This window comes from Solanum tuberosum, unplaced genomic scaffold (assembly GCF_000226075.1).
Source record: "Solanum tuberosum cultivar DM 1-3 516 R44 unplaced genomic scaffold, SolTub_3.0 scf00446, whole genome shotgun sequence".
Taxonomy (NCBI): domain Eukaryota; kingdom Viridiplantae; phylum Streptophyta; class Magnoliopsida; order Solanales; family Solanaceae; genus Solanum; species Solanum tuberosum.
The window spans coordinates 64,463-85,527 of NW_006239368.1; the positions used below are offsets into that span (position 1 = coordinate 64,463).

The 21,065-nt window shown below is 35.5% G+C and overlaps 2 protein-coding genes across 6 annotated transcripts in view; both read left to right on the forward strand.

Annotated features, from left to right (window-relative positions):
• LOC107057742 (regulatory-associated protein of TOR 1-like) overlaps positions 1 to 833 on the forward strand; it is a 45,096-nt gene extending 44,263 nt beyond the window's left edge. For 3 of the 5 annotated variants that reach the window (XM_015303511.1, XM_015303508.1, XM_015303509.1), the window contains one exon: positions 527 to 724. In XM_015303511.1, coding sequence (XP_015158997.1) covers positions 527 to 542 — 16 coding nt within the window. In that variant the 3' untranslated portion in view covers positions 543 to 724. The other 2 variants (XM_015303510.1, XR_001471813.1) reach the window with 2 other exon arrangements.
• LOC102589631 (regulatory-associated protein of TOR 1-like) lies at positions 724 to 13,406 on the forward strand (the record flags this gene model as incomplete). Its single annotated transcript, XM_015303513.1, has 5 exons — positions 724 to 888; positions 1,205 to 1,306; positions 11,659 to 11,744; positions 12,131 to 12,212; positions 12,452 to 13,406. Coding segments are annotated over 5 exons (774 nt in total), but the record flags the coding sequence as incomplete, so codon positions are not given.
• Between the last annotated feature and the right edge of the window lie 7,659 nt (positions 13,407 to 21,065).

Sequence of the window (21,065 nt, forward strand, 5' to 3'; positions counted from 1 at the left end):
TTAACCTTCCAATTATATTATTTAATACCTTCAAAGTATACATCCACATGTTGTATTAAGGTATACAATAGTGTGATGCAACTATTCTTGTTGTTAACTATATATCACTATAGTATACAATATATGAATTATATATCTCTAAGATGTACAATGTACATAACTACTGCAATGCAACATTTTAAAGAAATGGATTCTATAAATGATTGTAAAAGGGTTAATATTTTATGACGGTGGATAATCATGAAAAAATTCCTTAAAACTTTTTAGTAGTCACCATGTTGGGCATGTGCTTAGCACAGGCTTACCTTACCTAGTTCTAGAATATATGTAAATATAGTAGGTATCTTAATTTACTCATATTGTAATCGGATAGGGATCTCCTTTTTAGGACCTGTAACCATAGTTATTTATACCCCAATCGTTTGAGGGAATAATCAAGCCGAGTTCCTCTCATTTTCTCTTCCGCTTCACAATTTCTTTGTGCAGTTGCAGAAATTCATGCTACTTGTACCTTTGTGTATTACAGGGTCTGGAATTACTAGGAGGCTACCCTTCTTAACAGCTTCGACAATCATGGTTACCCTGATAAAGGAATTTCAAAGATTTGCCTCGTGAATGAGCTTGATGAGAGTTTGCTCCTTGTTGCTTCAAGTAAAAATTTGCTACTACAGATTTTTTTTATGAGTACTGACGGTGCACAATCATTGATGCGTTAATTTTTAACAAAGTTCATTTATAAAAGGCGATGGCAACATACGGATTTGGAAAGAATATACTGCAAGAGGTCAACAGAAACTAGTTTCTGCATTCTCTTCAATTCAATGTCTCAGACCAGGTTCTCGCAGTGTGAATGCTGTTGTGGATTGGCAGCAGCAATCTGGATACCTGGTACATATTGTGTAACACATTTAATACTAAGAATTTAGTCAATGAATGCAAAGCAGTGTGATATTTCCATTTTAGTTTTATATAACTTACTGTTTTCCTAAGTGCATGCACCAAAAGTAATCATCGTTATTTGTGTTAAATCAAATGTCATTTTACTAATATTCCACCTAGGTGGTGTCAAAAACTATTTACAGAAAGTGAGAGTGGTTCAAGCCATGACGTCTATTACAAGTGATCTCATTGCATGAGTTTACTTAAGTAGAGATTTCACTCATTTGCTTTTATGTCGATTTGACTTTTTTAAATTCCTCATCAGTTTGCATCAGGTAAGATTTCTTCTATCATGGCTTGGGATCTTGACAAAGAGCAGCTTGTAAATACTTCTCCGATATACTCGGATTGCAGCATCTCAACATTAGTGAGTTTTTTGACATTGCTCTGAGAGTTAATAGCAAATTTCAGTAGTTCATTTACTAGCAAACTGTTTAGCATTGTTTAAGTATTTGTTTCTATTATGTGCTCTGAATTTTGTGAAATGAATAAAGACGATTTTAAACTTCGAGCCAATTTTGCAAAAGAACAAAATATTGATGAATGAAATGGTCTCTGAAGACCCCCCTCCCCCAACACACACACAAGCACATTGTATTTGTGTGCGTGTATATTTAATCCTGCTATGTCCTTCAAAAGTTGTCAGCACCACTTACTGTGCCATGGTTTAGACCGGCAAAATATATAGTAGTAAACTAGTAGTTTTGGGTGGATCTTCAAGTAATAGGTTGGAGTGGACCTTTCCAAAAAGAAAAAAAGAAGAAGTGATGGATGCTGGAAGCAGTGGATTTTGTGCATTACAACAGGAATATAAATTGGTAGGTTTTATAGAGTACAAGATAAGTTGAGCTTGATGGTTTGTTATGTTTGGTAGCAGGAACATGCATTGAAGTGTTGATGGGTCCAAAAGGCAAAAGCACAGCAAAAATTAGAGGAGCTCGTTCTAAAGTGAGATCAAAGGGAAAATGAGTGTTCTATTCTTTTATTAAAAATGCCTTCAAATAGATAAAACAGAATAATAGACCTAGAAATCACTAGGATCTAGGGAAGTAGAAAAATGAGGCTGTTCCTTTCATATTTTGGTGGAAATTTATCTCTTTTATTGTCCTCTTTTTTCATGGGAATAACGGAAGACTTCTAAGGTTTATGCCATGTAAAAATCATGCACAATGTTAGAATCTTGTGTATAGTCTAGAATAATGTAAATACAATATATAACTTGATTTGCTCCATGTAATTATATATATTTATTTTCTTTCCTTTATTAGGGCATGTAACATAGTTATTTAAACCCAATAGTTTGGGGGAATAATCAAAGTTGTTTTCTGTTTTCTCTCTTTTTTTCTCGCATGGTATCAAAGCGAGGTTGAGACAAGAAGTTGTGCATTTACCAGCAACACATAGGAAGAGAAATTTGCCGCTTTGCATTTTTTGGCGACTTTCAGGTTATTCTTGTTTCTAAGTCTATAATGATCAAACCTACTCTACTACAAGGACGAGGACACTGTGAGACCAGACTCCAGCCAGTCTCGCTGCCATCTGACCTCCCATGCGCCAAAGCGAAGATTTTTCTAGTATAGATAGTCATGTATATTTGCGCATGAAAGACCTTCTACACGGTTCCTAACAAAGGGATCCCTTCTCAAGTGGTCACCTCTTCAAGCTGAGCCTATCGATCTAGATTCCACAACATTCCAAGGACTTCTTCTACTTTCTGGCAAAGGTTTCTCGATTTTGGCAATTGTCTCAGTTTCTAGTCTCAGGGCAGACTTTACTCTATTTTTCGACATTGCTAGCATTGTGGTTATGTCAAAACCATCATATATTTCACATCTCTCTTGGATCACATGTTTTTTGTGTTAGCTATGATTTCAGTAACTTGAACCATGCTCGAAGCGACTGCTTCAGTCCATGTAAGTGTTGTCATAGCCTACACACCATGTTATTACCAATCCCTTTCAATTTTTACCTCTGCTAACGGATCTCATACCATGGCGATTGGAGTTTGACAAGCCCCCCCCTTCACCTTTACTCTGATAATGCTCTTTATATCCTTGGTTATTAAAATTATGCCAATCAATTGTTTGTGTTGTACTCTGAGTTGTTCCATATCAGTCTTTAGTGACTATGTTGTCATACAATATTGTCGTACAGGAAGGATGATTGGTGTAGATCGTGCGTCATACATAAAGAAGCTATTTCCCCGATTTCCAAATGTTCCTTCTTTGGATTGTGAATCATGTCAATTTGCAAAACATCATTGCAGTACGTTATGTCCAAGGGCTAATATACAGGTTGAGTTAGCTTTTGAGCATTTATTATGATGTTTTGGGACCATGTCCTGTTGTTTTTAAAATTGGACAAGTATATTGTCACTTTCGAAGATGATTTCTCTCGGATGACTTGGATTGATTTTATGAAAAGTCGCTCTGAAGTGTTTACTCACTTTTATGCCTTTTGTGCCGAAGTAAAAACTCAATTCAATGCTTTGGTGCATATTCTAAGGAGTGATAATGCTAAAGAATACATGTCAGAGTTGTTTCAGCCCTACATGAGAGAACACAATATTCTCCATCAGTCATCATTTGTTGATACACCTTCTCAAAATGGAGTTGCTGAAAGGAAGAATAGGCATCTACTTGTGACAACTTGGGCTCTTTTGTTCCAATGATTGTTCCTTAACGATTTTCGGCTGATGTAATCTCTACAACTTGTTTTTTGAGTAATCATATGTCGTCGCATGTGCTTGTTGGTAATATGTCTTACCATGTTTTTTCCAAACAAGTCATTATTTCCTGTAGAACCAAAGGTATTTGGAAGTATGTGTTATGTTTGAGATGTTCAGTCATTTGTTACCAAGTTGGACCCTAAGGCGTTAAAGTGTGTTTTCTTGGGTTATTATTGTCTTCGGAAGGAGTAGTGATATTATTTTACTGAACTTGGCAAATATCTGGTGTCAAATGATATGGTATTCTTAGAGACTACACCATTCTTCTCTACCCGCCCCCCCGTTCTACTAGTCATGGGGAGAAAGATGAGTGTTTAGTTTATTAGGTTACTCGTGTTGTGCAATCAGGTGATGTTATTCTTCCATCACCTAGTTACTCTTTTGAGCCCCAGTCCACTACTGCGCTTTCAACACATGTTCCAGCAAGACCGTGATTTGTTCAAGTTTATTCGAGGAGACAAGAAACCTATGTACTCTGTACTAGTTCCTTTGTTATCTAATCCACATGATCCTCCGGAAACCCTTGACCTTCTTAATGCTCTTTGCAAAGGTACACAAAATTGCAAATCCATATATTCCATTGCTAACTTTGTTTTCGATGATTACTTATCTTTTATATCTACATCTTTGATTGCTTCTCTAGACTCTGTTTTTGTATCCTAAACTATGAAGGAGGCTTTGAATCACCCTGGATGGTCAAATGTGATGCTTGAAGAAATACATTCATTAGAAGAAAATCACATTGGGTGGATTTACTGAGCAGAATCTTTGATTGCTTCTCTAGACTCTGTTTTTGTATCCAAAACTATGAGGAGGCTTTGAATCACCCTGGATGGTCAAATGTGATGCTTGAAGAAATACATTCATTAGAAGAAAATCACATGGAATTTGGTGGATTTACCGAACAGAAAGAAACCAATGGGATGTAAATGGGTGTTCACAGTCAAAGTTAATCTAGATGGTTTTGTGGCAAGGCTTAAGGTCAGACTTGTGGTTGAAAGATATGCTCAGACCTATGGGGTGGATTATTCAGACACCTTCTCTCCGGTTGCCAAGCTTGCTCATTTCGCTAGCTACTTCTGAGAAATGGTCATTACATTAGTCTGATATCAAGAATGTGTTCCTTCATGGTGATCTTCAAAAAAGAAGTGTATATGGAGCAATCACCTAATTTTGTTGCTCAGTGTGAGAATACAAAAGTTTTTCATTTGAAAATGGCCTTTTATGGCTTGAAGCAGAGTTCTCGAGCTTGGTTTGGCAAATTCAGTGAGATAGTTCATGAGTTTGGGCTGAAAATGAGCAAATGTGATCATTTTGTCTTCTGCCGACTATCTGCAGTTGGCACTATCCTTCTTGCTGTATATTTATTGACATTGTCATCACATGAGGTTATTCTGAGGGGATCTCTTCCTTAAGTCTTTCTTGCATGCTAGGTATTATCCAAAGGACTTAGTCCAGTTGAAATACTTTTAGGGAGTAGAAGTAAATAGAAATAAGAAAGGAATTATTCTGTCTCAAAGAAAGTAAATTATTGACCTACTTGTGGAAACTGAAAAGTTGGCAGCCAAACTGATAGAAACCGAGGATTTTTACTGGATAAAAGCAACAGAAAATACAAAAAGAGACACAAGTATCTCGTATCTCGTAGAACAGTAGAAAATACAAAGAGAGACAAGTATCTTGTATCTCTTAGAACAACCTTTTCTGCATATAAAAGATATATTACCATGTAGCCACTTATTTACTAGATCTCCTAATATATAATAGATAACTTATAACTACTTTATAACTATTTAGGATAAGGATAGATAACTTCCAGTAACCATAAGGAACTGCCAAATAACTCCTAATAACTGTAAGAAATTACTTATTGCTCCATGGGTGAAACCTCCAGGAATTTGAGAAGATGCAAATCATTTTCTCCTCTTATCTTTCTTCACTTCTTCCTCCTTGAATAAGTATGGAAGATACGTGCCTTATCACAAACCTTGTAGTATTCCAATGGTTGGGTGGAGTTCATAGAGAATCGTATCTTTTTGTGAATTCTCTACCTTTTGGTATATACCTTGTATACAACCAGTTTGACCCTGTTTATGAATGAAAATGCTTTACTCGATAAAAATAAACCATTGTATTTTTTAGGGATGCATTACTCGTATCCTGTTTTATGGTTAATCGTATGCCTTCCTCAGTCATCTTGAATTGAGTCTACACTTTGTTATGTTCCTCAATCACCTTTGTTCTCTCCTTCACTTGTGTCTTTGGTAGCACGTGTTTGTTCCTTAACTTCACTCTAGGAAAAGACCAAAGTGTTCCTAATGCTTTAAATGTGTATTTCTTAGTTATTTGAGGGTACAAAAGGGATCTTGGGTGCTACTCACCCAATCTCCAGTGATACTTCATAATGCCGATGTGACTTGTTTTGAAACTCAACTCTACTTTGCACCCTCTTCTTTTGAGCGTCCCTCCATTCATTAGGTGCCATTTTCATCTTTTGGGTAATCCATCACTGCCTATCTTCCGCTCACCTTCTACGACACCATTACATGCAGTTCCACCTTCACTGCTCACCTATCATCATCGTCTATGCTATTCATCCCGTCCAAAATTTCGGGCCTGACACAATATTTTTCCTGCTGCAGAGTTGTCTCCACAATGTTTTCCAATTGTCACTTGGAAAGGTATTTATTCTACTCTTAACCCTAATCCTACCATACTTGTTTGTGATATCATCGGTTGTCACCAACTCATTATGCCTTCGTATTGTTAATTATCATTTGTTTTTATTCCTAAGATTACGTGGGGAGATATTTCTCATCCAGACTAAAGACAAACTATAATTGAAGAGATGTCTGCTTTACACTCTATTGGTACTTGGGAGCTTGTTCATCTACCTTCAAAAATCTGGTAAAGTCTGGTGTTAGTTGTTGTTGGTATATACAATAAAGGTTCTGGTGTATAGTGTATAGTATCAGGTAAAGGCACAATTAGTTTACAAGGGTCTTACACAGACTTTCGGACTCGACTATGGTGGTTACTTTTCTTCTATGCTAAGATTTCTTCAGTCCATCTCTTTTTAGATGTGGCTGTTCATTGTTGGATTTACTAGTTGGATATTAGAAATGTCTTTTCTTTATTGAGATATCCCAAATGACATATAAATAGAGCAACCATCAAGTTCTGTTGCTTCCCCCTAGTAACTTGTGTGCAAGCTAAGATGATCATTTTATGACTGAAGCAGTATCCTTGAGCATGGTTTGGAAAATTCAATGCGATTATTCAAGAATTTGGCATGATGCACAATGAAGTTGATCGTTTTGTGTTTTATAGTCACTCTACTCTAAGTGTATGCATTTATTTGGTGACTTATGTTAATGATATAGTCATCATGGGTAATGATGAAGAGTGAATTATCAAATTGAAGCATCACCTTTTCTAGCACTTTCTGATAGGTCAATTGGGCACTTCTTGGGCATCGAAGTTGCTCAATTCCAATTTGGATTGCCATTTCACAAAGAGTATAATCTTGATATTCTTGAGAAGACGGAGATGACAGTCTATAGCTCTATTGTTACTCCGATGAATCCAAATGTTAAGCTTCTACCAGGTCAGGTGCCACTTAGTGATCCTACATAATATAGGAGATAGTTAGGCAAGTTGAATTATCTCACTGTGGTTCATTCTGGCATTGCATTCCGGTTGGTGTTAAGGCAACTTTTGCATTCTCCTCGTGACAGTCATTGGAATGCAATTATTCGTAGCCTTTAATACACCAAATTTGCTCTTGAGAAATGTCTACTTCACGAAAATCGAGGACATGAGCAATTGTTCGAGATACACGGGGATTGTGCAAGGTCATCCTATGACAAACAATCTACCTTGGGATATTGTGTACTAGTTGGGGGAAATTTGGTCTTGGAAAAGTAAGAAACAAAATGTAATTGCAAGATTGAGTGCAAAAGTAGAATATCAGGCTTTGACAGTAACTACATGTGAACTCATATGTGTCAAGGAACTACTGAGAATATTAAATATTGGATCTTTTCCAACCACCTATCTAAGATTAGCTTTGAGAGCAAAGCAGATACAACAACATACCCAATATAGTCCCATACGGCCTGGGAAGGATGGGGTCTATGCAAACCTTACCCTTGCATTTGTGAGGTAGAGAGGTTGTCTTCGATAGACACTCAGTTCAAGAAAATCATTTTTCAGAATAAGTTTGAAAGAAATGCAAGAGTCAAAAGTTATGATGAAAATATGGCAAGAGTTATGGAAAGAAGTGAAAAGAAATTGACAAGATTGCCTTCTGGGTCAAGCTCGTCGCACCGGTTTTGCCTAGTGCGGGTTACCTCTCCTATGTGGTTTGCTAGTTATTCCATAGGAGCGGGAGTTTTACCTGTGCGCACCCAAAGGGTAGTGGCTACGGGTTTCCCTTGTCATCAAAAAAAAAGAAAAAAAGAAATTGACAAGATTGCCTTCTGGGTCAAGCTCGTCGCACCGGTTTTGCCTAGTGCGGGTTACCTCTCCTATGTGGTTTGCTAGTTATTCCATAGGAGCGGGAGTTTTACCTGTGCGCACCCAAAGGGTAGTGGCTACGGGTTTCCCTTGTCATCAAAAAAAAAGAAAAAAAGAAATTGACAAGATGTAAAAGCTAGTATCTTTCTCTCTCTTTTTTTAATTATAAATTATTAAAAGTCAATATCGTTCTCTTGATGGCAAAGTGATCCTGGTGAACAGTGTGCTGGATCGATCCCGGTTTACATAATATCTTTATTCCCTTTACCTGGTAAAGTGGAAAGGAGACTTGAACGAAATTTTATTTGGCAAGGAAATAAGGAGGCCATATGTTTTCATTTGGTTGACGGAAGGCTCTCACATCCAGCTAGAGTGAGTGGTCTTGGCATCAAGAATATTAGATTTCACAACAAAAGTCATTATGGAAGTGGCTATGAAGATATAGTTGCAAAAGAACAAGCTTTGTTGAGGCAAGTGATTAGCCTTAAATATGGACAAGAGAATCAGTGGTGTACCAAAATAATGAAATCTCCTTTTGGAATGATTTTGAGAACTATCGGGTCACAAGGGCCTAACTTCTTTGACAACATTGGTTTCATCATTGACAATGGCAGAATAGTGTCATTTTGGGGTGATATTGGACTTGGGCATGGTCCTCTAATAGATCTGTTTCCTGACTTGTATAATTTGGTGTCTTTTCCTGAAGCTAATACTGAAGAAAAGGGGACAACAAGGATGGAATTTTAATTTCTGAAGACTACTAAACGAATGAGAAATAGATAGAGCTACTGAGCTTTTTGAACAGCTGTGACTGATTCAAGGTACATCATCTACATAAGATTCATTCATATGGAAAGGAAATAGCAGCAAGATTTTCATGGTAAAGTCAGTTTATTCTTTACTCTCAGGTAATGGGCATCAGGGGAATAATGGGTTTTAGACGCAGATTTAGGAAGTAAGATTCCTTTTTCAGTGACTTATTTTTTATGGTTGGTGGCAAGGCAGGCTTGCCCAACTCAAGAAAACTTGCAGATAAGAGTAATCCAAATGAGTTCCAGATGTTACTTATGCTATGCAGATTTAGAGAACAGTGACCTGTTCTTGCACTGTTACTGTTCAGCTGTGGCAACTATTTCTTAGTATGAATGGACTCAGATGGATTATACATGAGTCTTCAAGTGATCTTTTCAAGTGCTGGAATAATGAGGGAGGCAGTGTTTGACAAGAAATGGTAGAACATGATCCCAACTCGTGTGTGGTGGATTTCTTGGAAGGAAAGGAATGCAAGGTGTTTTGAAGATGGATGCAACTCAATTCAGAGGTTAAAGGTGAACTAAATATAGTTATTTCACTTAGGCTCCTTGTAAGATGAGCAAGAGCAGTTTTTTGTCTATTAGCATCTGTAAATATGGCTACCAGTATAGCCTTTCTGCTGCCAATTTATACAACATTGAAGATGTATTGAAGACAAATGCAGCTCAATCTGGAAGTTCAATATTAGTTTACTACTTTTATTTCATTTTTGGTGTAAGGAGGAATTCTTAGATGATTCGGATTTTCTATTGGATATTATAGAATCCTTGTAAAAAGAACAAGGACATATTATTTTGCGTTTTTATACTGCTAATATGGCTCCAGCGCAGCCTCTGTGATGATTAGGGGTGGGAATAATAACTTAAAAATCAGACTGAACCAAATAACTTCGGTTTTGGTTCTTCAGGTCACTCTCGGTTTTTTTTCTCCAAAACCTCAGTATTCGATTTTAGGGTCACCAAAATATTTATTACATGAATTCTTTGGTCCGGTCATGTTTGCTGCAAATCCACATTTTAAAGATCAAAACCCTTACATATAGCTAGTTGCAGTCCACGAAGCAAGTGCGGGACTGAAATTTTCTGAAGTGTATTTTCCAAAAGTGGCATATGGTTAATTGCTTTATGCATAAAAGTGTACCCAAATATTTTTTGTTCCTATCAAACCTTGAACCAGATATTTGAATGCAACAAACTCCAAGGGTTCATATTCGCTTAGATTTGCTGAATTGGAAGCACTTTTCAGTTGATACTGGTTTGATGTATTTGCAGTTTTTGTCATCCTTCAGTTAATCACTATTAAAAAAAATTCTCATTACAGATAATGGTTTATTTTTAAAGGAATAACAGAAAAAAAAAGTCCATTTTGAATCAGAAATAGACCATTTTACCAGCAGAAAAATAACCCATTTTACCGGGCTCATACCGAAGAACCAAACTAATTTCGGTTTGGTCGGATAAGATTAGAAATAAGGATATCTGGGGTAAGGTGGGAGTGGCCTCTGTGGTAGATAAGATGAGGGAAGCGAGATTAAGATGGTTTGGACATGTGAAGAGGAGATGCATAGATGCACTGGTGAGGAGGTGCGAGAGGTTGGTTATAGAAGGTACGAGGAGAGGGAGAGGTAGGCCGAAGAAGTATTGGGGAGATGTCATAAGACAGGATATGACGCAACTTCAGATTACCGAGGACATGACCTTAGATACGAGGGTGTGGAGGCCACATATTAGGATAGAAGGTTAGTAGGTAGTGTAGTGGTGTCTGGTGTTTGCGATGGTACTAGTTGTATTCTGGTAGTTCTTGTTTTTTTATTTTATTTTCATTATTTATTATTAGTCTAGTATGTTGATTATGGTGTCTCGATTATCACATGATTTTATTGTTGTTCTGCTCCTCTAGTAGATTTTTGCACTGTTTCCCTGTTATTTACTACATTCTATTCATTGTCTCCTTCTTTATACCGGAGTTTGTTTCACTTGAGCCGAGGGTCTTTTAGAAACAACAATAAAATCATTCTACCCTCCCTAGACCCTCACTTGTAGGATTTCTCTGGGTATGTTGTTGTTGGTTGGTATTCAGTATGCACCAGTGAAGAACCCGAAAACCTATGAATCGAACTGAAGTTTTGAAGAACCGAATGCCTACCCTTACTGTTGATGATATCAAATTTGTTACCTTCATCAGAAAGAAAAACACTCATCTAAGGAGTGCATGCTCACCTACCTGAACCTATTTAAAACCACCAGCTTACATTGTCGAAGATATATTTGTAAGGCCTTGCATTGGGTGGAGAAGGAGGAGATAGATACTTCTTTTTTATTAAACTAAGGCTGGACTGTCTTTTTTGGCTGTACTTATTCTTGGATCCTTTTGTTCGTCTTTATGTTATCCCCTTTTTTCTGCTATCCTCGGGTTCTACACCAAAAAATTAGAGTTCTGTTGACATTTGAAACAATTTTATCACACGTATATGTTTTGAAACAACCTCTCTATCTCCACGAGGTATGGGGTAAGTGTGCGTACTCTCTATCCTCCCCAGACCCTACTTGTGGGAATACACTGGGTATGTTGTTGTTGTATATGTTGTGCTTTTTGCTGAATGCTCTAACCATGCCACTTATCTTTGTGATGGCGTCTAAACTTTTTTGTGCCTTGTGCAGTCTGCTTCTGAAGTTCACGTGGGTCAATTTGGTGCGGGCTTCGTGGATGGATCTGTCAAATTATTTGATATTCGAATGCCAGAAATGTAAGATGTAATGCTTGTAATTCACGAGCATAAATGTGTGTGCATACTTGCATACACACTTGTATGCGCATTTCAAGTACAATTGGGCAATTGGTAGAGTGAAATTGCATAATGTAACTTAGACCACAAGTCTTTGGTTTTCTTTTTGAGTGGGGTTGGGGTGTAGGAATCATGTCTCCTGGAGTCACTGATTTATAGATTTCAGGATGATGATGTTTACCTTCGCATTATGAAGTGTGTGGGTAATTTCAAACCTCAAAGATGGGTATCCGTCCTGCATGGTTAGTCTCATACATTAGGCATTACGTACACATGCATACATTTTTTGGTGCATAATACATCCATCTTTCAGTAGTTTTTTGACTGTTTAATATGTGTTTGTTTAGGCTTGTTTGTTCAACACGACCTCATCCCAAAGTTGAAAGGGTTGTTGGGGTTTGCTTTCAACCTGGACTTCAACCAGCAAAGGTGACTACTATTGCCCTGTTTATATCTGGCCTGTCAAGTGTCAACTTGTCAGTTCCTGGTTTCTCAGAAGACCATATTTTGAAAAGAAAAAAAAAAGAGTATATACTCACTGTCGCTCTCTTTTATATTAGTTGTTCCAATAATTATTTCTACTAACAATTTTTTTGCAGATAAAATGTTCTCCAATATTATCAAAGCAAAATGAGAATTCATGAACTGTTTCACTTGTTTCTTCTCAGGTTGTCAGTGCATCTCAGGCTGGTGATATTCAGTTCCTCGATATGAGAAACCTCAAGGAGGCTTACTTGACCATTGATGCTCACAGGGGATCACTTACATCTCTGGCGGTACATCGTCATGCACCCCTTATAGCAAGTGGTTCATCAAAGCAACTTATCAAAGTGTTCAACCTGGAGGGTCAGCAGTTAGGCACCATTAGATATTTGTCCACCTTCATGGCTCAGAAGATAGGATCTGTAAGATGTCTTACCTTCCATCCCTATCAAGTGCTGCTTGCTGCTGGTGCAACAGATGCTTGTATTTCTATCTATGCTGATGAAATTTCCCCACCAACATAACAACTTCATAGCTTCGTCACAAATTCTCAGATTGAGAAACAAGATTTTTGGGACTTGGCTGTGTTCCTTTGAGATGGTCAGTGGCGGATGGATTGTTGACATCTCTTCTGGTCCCAGTCTACATCTCTGCTCACTGAGGTTGCTGTTGACATCTTCTGATTAGTTGCTGTCAACCTCTCTGAAGAGCTGATCGGGCTCACGGAGGTTGCATGTTACTTATTTATTGAGCTGCATCAGCACAGAGTGGTGGAAAGTCGAGAAAAATCAACATATTGAACGAAAGCTTTGGAGAAAATTCCATACAAAGGTAAACAGAAGATGTAAATATCTTCATTCTTTGTTTTTCTATTTTGTAAATATCATTTATTCAATCTTCTCTCTGCTTAGCTTACTTCTTTTTTTTTTTACTTTCTCACCCATTTAAGTCAATTTGTACATATCAATTAGTAGCCTCCTACATAATTTATACATTGACTATAGCAAATAGAAGAGTCCCTGCGGTGTGCATGAACGTTTTCTTTACTTTCTGTGGTGTCCTCACCTGTTAATAATTTTTATGTTGTAAACAGTCCTTAATGGGGATGGTAGTTGGACAATTTTTTAGGCTTTGGATCAACTATTTCTGGTCACTTTCATGTCAACAGCAATCGATTTCCATACCAAAGTGTGAAGATGCAATGAGTTTGAATAGGTTTAGGGACGTGGTACAAAGATCAAAACTATATTGCAGTGGAAAACTACTACTCAGAAGAATTTTATTTATCCTCTCTTCTTACATTATCTTCGTACTTCAAAAAAAATATATTCTTATTATTGTATATTAAAAATGATAAAAAGGATGTAATTTATCATATCGAGTTAATTAACTATTCACTTCTACCTTTTACTATACTGAACCAAATGATTCTTTCATGGTTATATAAGTGATCCACGCACTTAACAACAACGGAATTACTTTCTGTGTCACGTTAGAATGTGGTGTTTCATAGACACATTTCTATGGTGTTGGTCCTGTTGGAGTGTTCAATAGATATTGACCCAAGTTAAAGTATCAAAATGAAAATTAAAAAGGGTAACTTATAGAAATTTCATTAGTTTAGGAGTTAATTAGTTAGATTTTTTCTCTAGTTTGTAATGTGACGAAGCTTACCGGATTTGGTCTTTGGATACATGTATTTGGCATGTTCAGGTCCAGAGATATGTTTAGATACATGTATATCGGATACATGAGGTCAAAATTGGTGTAATTTATTTTAGATACATTGTATTCAAGTGGATTCTCTTGTGTCCAACTCTCTCCTATCTCGTTTGCCTCTTTCCCTATATCAAGTATCTCAGAAACATGTATCTAGTGTGTTTCGTATGTACCAGTGAATTCATTTGTTTCCCACCTATCTCGCTCGCCTCTCTCCATTATATATCTAGGTGCATCTAACTTGAAATATGGTATGAAATTATGAATTAGTGAAATAATATGTAATTATTTCAAACTAAAAGGGAGAAAATAGTAAATATTGTAGGAATGTTTGTCGTTTTTTCAAATTAAAACCAACTTTTAAGGGTTTGTTCAGTTGCTAATGAATCACTTACCAAGTTGAGTGATATTATATAGGGGAAAAAACGTACATAGTTTTTGTGTAGTAAAAAGTAAATATGCATCGTTTTATCACAGAGATTCTTTGTCTAAAGAGGGAACATAACTATATATTATATCACATGTGAATTTAATTCTTTTCTTCTAAGATTTCGAATCCGCATTATGTTATCTAATATCAAAACATATTCTAAAGGTTTTGGATTCAAGCGGCACAGGTACATATCTAGGTTTCATGAATGACCAGAAATGTCTCTTGTTCACTGTGTGTCAGTCTTACCTATGGCTAAATTGGGAAAAAATAATTGATCAGTATTTTGTCTCAGTTCTAGATTTGCATGATTTTTAAGTGTTTTAGATCAAGGATGATAGAAGTTCATTAGTATATTATAAGACTTAAAAAGAAGTATTCCTAGTAGATTTGGTGACTAAAACTTAGTGCCACTATGACGATATATACAAAGATCAAGAAAGGTGTCTTCCACTATGCACAATAATGTTTTTTTTATTTGACTTCTTACTCAATGTTCGCTATCCGTATTAAAGCATGACTAAATCTGAATACATGTCAGGAAAATACTTCCTAACAAATATGACATATTCAAGGGGATTCGAGTTCAAATTTTTTAATTAAGAATGAAAAAATATTTCTCACTCCAAAACAATCCTCGTTGGTCACAATGATATATTCTTGATTGTAGGCTAAGAATTAATATACATAACAAAAATAACGTTAAAGAATTTACATAATGGCAGAAAACAAGAAAGGTGTCTTCCACTATATATATGAAACAACTATATTCTACTTGTTAAATTTGTAGCCCAAAAAATACATTAAAAAATACAGAGTAATAAGATGAAGCATTTACAACACATCCGCCGAATAATTGAACTATTACGTAATTAATTTCTGTCTTAATCCATTTTGTCATAAGAATTCTTTTTTATACTCTCTGTCCAATAATATTATCTACTACTAGTATTGACTTTACACACTTCTTAAGAATCTATACATAGAAAAATAATTTTACTATATCACTCTTTAAATATAATTAATACGATATCTTAAAAAATGCAATAGAAAAATAATTATAATTAATAATAAGAGTAAACTAGGAACTAAGTGTAGAATTATTCATTGATTTCACAAAGTGTATAAGTATTGTTATACATCTTAAAATAATATAGTGGACAACTATTATTGGACGAAAGGAGTAATTTAACAAGGGAAATGCGTCTGATTTATATACCCCTCAAATTTGCCAATTAGAACTTATATGTCCATCGTTATGAAAGTGGCTCATATATACCTTTACCGTTATACAAACGGCTTACATATACCCCTACCGTTACAAATTAAGCTCACATATACCCTTCATTTACGGAAGTGAAAAAAATAGTTTTCAATTTATAATTTTTACTTTTAATTTTAAAAAGATTCATGTAGGGGTATATATTATCCTTCTAGCAAAGTTCAAGTTATATTTTAATCTTTTTCATATATAAATTTTATTTTGACTTCTTTGAATATAATTATTTGAGTTTCTTATTCTTATTTTATCTTTTTCCTTCATTCTTTAGTGAAAAGAAAAAAACTTAAAATTATTTTGTTTTGGCTATATTATAATTTAAACTATATTTTCCAGCTATATTGTAATTTAATTTTTGTATTTGAAAAAAAAATCGGATCATCTATGATAATTTTACAAGATAATTACAGAAACAAAAATAAGTTTGACCATCAAAACAATAAATTTAAATTAGTCGTTAAAACAAAAAAAAGTATAAAAAAAAAACATGTGAGGGTGGATTAAATATACCCATATGGATTATATTTTTTTAAGAAAAAATAATTAAAAAATTAAATTAAAATTATTTATTTCACTTCCATTAGAGGAGAATAATATATGTGTGTCATTTGTATAACAATAGGCGTATATATAAGTCACTTTCATAACAAGAAATATATCAGCTTTAAATGATAAAATTGAGAGATATACCAGACCTTTTTCCATATAACTATATTATGAAAAGTAATTAATTACTCTTTTTCATATGAAAGAAGGGAAAAGGCATAAATTCCCCTCTAAACTTGTACCCAAAAGTCATTTACACACTTTAACTAATGGGGCGACCTATTACACACCTTAAGTACATAAAAATATATTTATTTCCTCCTTTCGTCACTCAACCCAGGGCGCATTTCGCTCCACATAGTTGAGCGCGTCAACACGCTAATAAAGTCATTTTTATTTATTATTTTAATTTAAAAAATCCAACTCAACGGTTATATTCCCATTCTCTTCATATAACCCACCCACCCGACCCTAATGAACAAGAACCCTAAATTTTCACCCAAAAATCTGAATCAAGAACCCTAAATTCAAACATAGTTCAAAATTCCTTCTTTTGAATCAAAGGTAACTCTTTTTCATTATTATTCATTCATCTCTTTTCCATTTTGATTCATTCCTCTCTTTTTCATTTTGATTTGTTTCTATCTATTTCATTTTTTGAATTTTTAGTTGTTTGATTCGCGTTAATCTTTATTAAGGTGCTACAATGGCTCGAATAAGCTTGACTAGGCTTTGTTTGCAAGAGGAAGATCATGAATTGGAAGAGGTGCGATGCAAACATGGATTTGTTTTGCCTTTGCTGACCTCTTGGACCCCGAGAAATTCTGGTAGAAGATATTGGGGTTGTCCTTACTATGGGGTAAGTTAATCTTTTTTAAGAGTTGAATGATTCATTTTGTTGTTACAAGAGCCATGACAATGATTCGTTTTGTTTTTTAAGAAAACTAGATCATGCGATTTTTGGCTTTGAAAAAATGATTATATTGATCCAAGATCCAAATTTGTGATTCCCCAAGTTGTTGGGAAGAATTGCTGAGCTTGAACATAATGTTGAATCTTCTCGAAAAGTTGAAACTTCAGATAAGGAAATCAACAAGCCTACTAAGTCGACCAAATCTATGGAAAGCAAAATAGATATGAACAAGAAAGAGTAAAAATTGGACAATTTTGATGATGATTTGATGAAGATGAAAGCAGTTGAAAAGAAATGGAAAAACAAATTGACCAAGTCCAAGAAAAGGGAGAAACAACTTTGGATTGCTTTGTTGTGTGTTTGTATTTTAGGTGTAAGTTTAGTATTTCAAAGAGTATTGTTTCTGAAAGGAGAAGGAGATTCAAGGAAATTGTCATGATCTCTTCTTGTACAAAAAATTTGTAATATTGTGTTGAACTTGTAAGGCTTTTGTGTAATGAAAAGAATTTGCAAGGCTTCCCTTATCTTAATTTGTCTCATTTATGTTGGCAAGTATTTGGTTTTGTATTTGGGCATAAACTATACATTTAGTGTCTACAACTATCTGCTCAACTGTCTAAACTATACGTTTGTGTAGCCACCGCTAAAGTAGTCACTAATTGCCCTCCATAAACACAGAAACCATCAACTAAAAGAGAAGCAACATTGTTACATAAACAGACATCCATAACTACATAATCATTAATCAAAATAGAAGTTAATAGCTGTCAAAGCAGTTACATAATCAAACACCACAAATCAAAATGCAGTCACATCTGTCAATTCATTGTCTTAAATATAAGGGAACTAAATAGGGATAAAGTGCATTGCATTGTCTATCACCCAACAAAACATAATGTCTACATTGCATTACCAACAAAAATCTACCAAAACAAGTTAGATTGCATTAGAGCTCTTTTGGCTCAAATGTGCAGCCTTAGACCTAGTCTCCATTTGTTTTCTTCCCCTCATCTCTTCAAGTTGGCTTGAGGTCATAGATTGTTTTCTCTTCCATTTCACACCACAAGTTGGTTTATGCCCAAGATCTCCAGTGACAACTATTGAAGACTTCACATTTCTAAATCTTTCACTAGGCATTCCAGGCTGTTCAAATGAATATAAATAATCTTAATTTGTGATTAAAGAAAAATAATAAATGATATTTAAGTATAGAAATAGGGAACTTACATTAATAATAGTAGCACCACTTTATGTGTGTAGTACACCCATTCCAACCATTCTTGTTTTGCTAGCAACACTATCCTTAAAAAAATAACAAAATATTCAGTAAAGCAACTTATTTAAGACTTATACATGAAGTAAATAAAGGAAACTATATCACATTTTCTGTTGAACCCTTTGGTCTACCCCTTCCTCTTCCAGTTGGAGCATTAGGTGTTGATGTTGGTGAAGCAGTTTGTGTTGATGTTGGTGCAGCAGCAGGGCCAGAACTTGGTCCAACAGTTGTGCCAGAAGCAAGTGTACCAAGAGGACACTTTCTTTTATTGTGACCCTTTTTATGACAAGTGTTGCATGACATCTCAATCCCTCTTTTGGATAATTTTTCAGTTTTATTGGTTTCACCTTGCTCTTTCTTCCTTTTCTTGCCAGGCCTTCCTAGCATCTTCCTAACATGAGGTGGTATCACATAGATGTTTTGTTATTCTGGCCACATTTTTAGATTCATAACTGCCTGAATGAAGTAGTTGTATGTCTTCATGTATGTTTCTCTGTTATACCACTGAGAAATGTAGTTGATGGGGTTCAATTTCCTATGGTGAAGAGCAGCTATTGCATGAGGACATAGTATGCCTTTCAACATCCATGCTCTACAACTACATGTTTACCTTTGGATATCTACTACATGTCTGTATGGTCCATGAAGTACCTCATACCCTGTATCTGAATTCCATTCAATGCTGCATTTCATAGACTTAGTTGTGTTATCTTGTAGAACCTTCATTGCCATTGGAGAAATGTCACAGATCCAAGTATTGCAAAACTCACTCAATCTGCCCCATTATTTTCATCATTTTCACCCTAATTTCTTCAAGCATTGTAATTATAGTCTTATGCCTTGCTGCTAATATCCATGAATTGAAGCATTCAGCCATGTTATTGTCTACAACATCACATTTTGAGGTAAAATTGAAGTAAAGCTTGCTCCATCTTTCAAGATTATAATACAGCAAGTGATCAAGTATATTATTGCCCAACCTTTTCATATAACTAATGTTATCCTTTAACTCAACCTCAGAAGTTGACCTTGCACACCTCCAGAAACATTTCTTTCTCTGAAGACCTCTCCATCTCTTTGACCAGTTAGCAAGGATGTGTCTAGCACACATTTTATGCTCAACATTTGGCAAATAATCAGTTATAGCAATTTCAAGACCCTATAAGAAAATTCAAGACATGAAACTAAGAAACTAAGAAACTAAGACATTCATAAATAAATTCAAGACATGAAAAAGCCAATAAATATTCTAACCTTTTGCATATCTGATATGATTGTGAGGCCTGTACCATCTCCCAACTGAAGATCTTCCTTTAGAAGTTTGACAAACCAAGCCCAAGTAAACTTATTTTCAACTTCAACTACTGTCCAAGCCAGTGCCATTATTTGATTGTTCCCATCTTTACAAACAACAACCAATAATTGACCTTTAGATACTCCCTTTAGAAAACAATCATCCAAATCGATGCACCTTCTACAACCAACCAAGAAGGACTTCTTCATTGCATCAAAACATATGTAGAAGCCTTGGAACATTTTTATACCATTTTCAAATGTTTCCTCATGAAGCTTGACTACACATGTACTACCTAGATTAGTTCTTAGCAACTCATCTTTGTAGTCCAAAATCCTCCCAAACTCAAGAACATAGTCACCCATTAACTCTTGTAATACTTTTTTCTTGCTCTCCTACACACTGTTCTTCCAACATATAAATCTAATTCTTTTTAATAAGCCCTTGAAACTCAAAGATTCTAATGTCAGGTTATTCCTTTATCCTTTCACTGTTGTGACTAGATAAGAACTTGCTATTACAAAGCTTGTTCCTATTAGTAGGATCACATTTGTGAACTGGATTGTATGTCTTTACAACAAAATTATTTGTCCTAGAATCAAAGCTAGCAAATAAAATCCAAGGACAACCAACTGTACAACTAACTCTTACCCGTGTTGGTTCATTAATATACATTTCAATTGCAACTTGTTCAGCAACAACATATTTGGTAACAACAAATCTAAACTCATTAACACTTTCAAATACAAGACCCAATTTCCACACTATTTTTTGAGAAGATGTATCAAATACAACTCTATTCACCTTCTTTTTCCTTCTTGGCTTAACTCTCTCTCTTTGTTGAACCTCTTCTTCATCATCACTGAAAGCATCTGGATCTGTTTCAAAACTGGCAGCTTCATCTGAGGGATAATAAGGCTCATCACCAGCTAGCTTGCCTTCTAAGTTGTTTCTATTACCACCTGTAGATTCATCATACCCAGCATCTGACCCTTTTTTCTGTTCCTAACTTGACATGATCATGCAATGGAGCTCTTTCTCCCCGTTTCTATCTCTTTCTTTTACTCATTTCCTCCCTAAAACTTCTTAGCTCATCATCTACATCACTCCCATTAAATCCCCCCCCCCCCATTCAATGATTCTCTATCTGAATCTTGTTCATTAGAAGGATGGACACATGGTCAGGAATTGGATCAGAGGATGGATGGACAAGGTCAAGAGTTGGATCAATAGAATGATGGATATGGGTTGGAGTTTGATGAGTAGGAGGAGGAGTATTTGGAGCAGTGAAAGAGTGTACATGAGAAGATGTATTTGAATTGGCAGGGACAGGGGCAGGGTT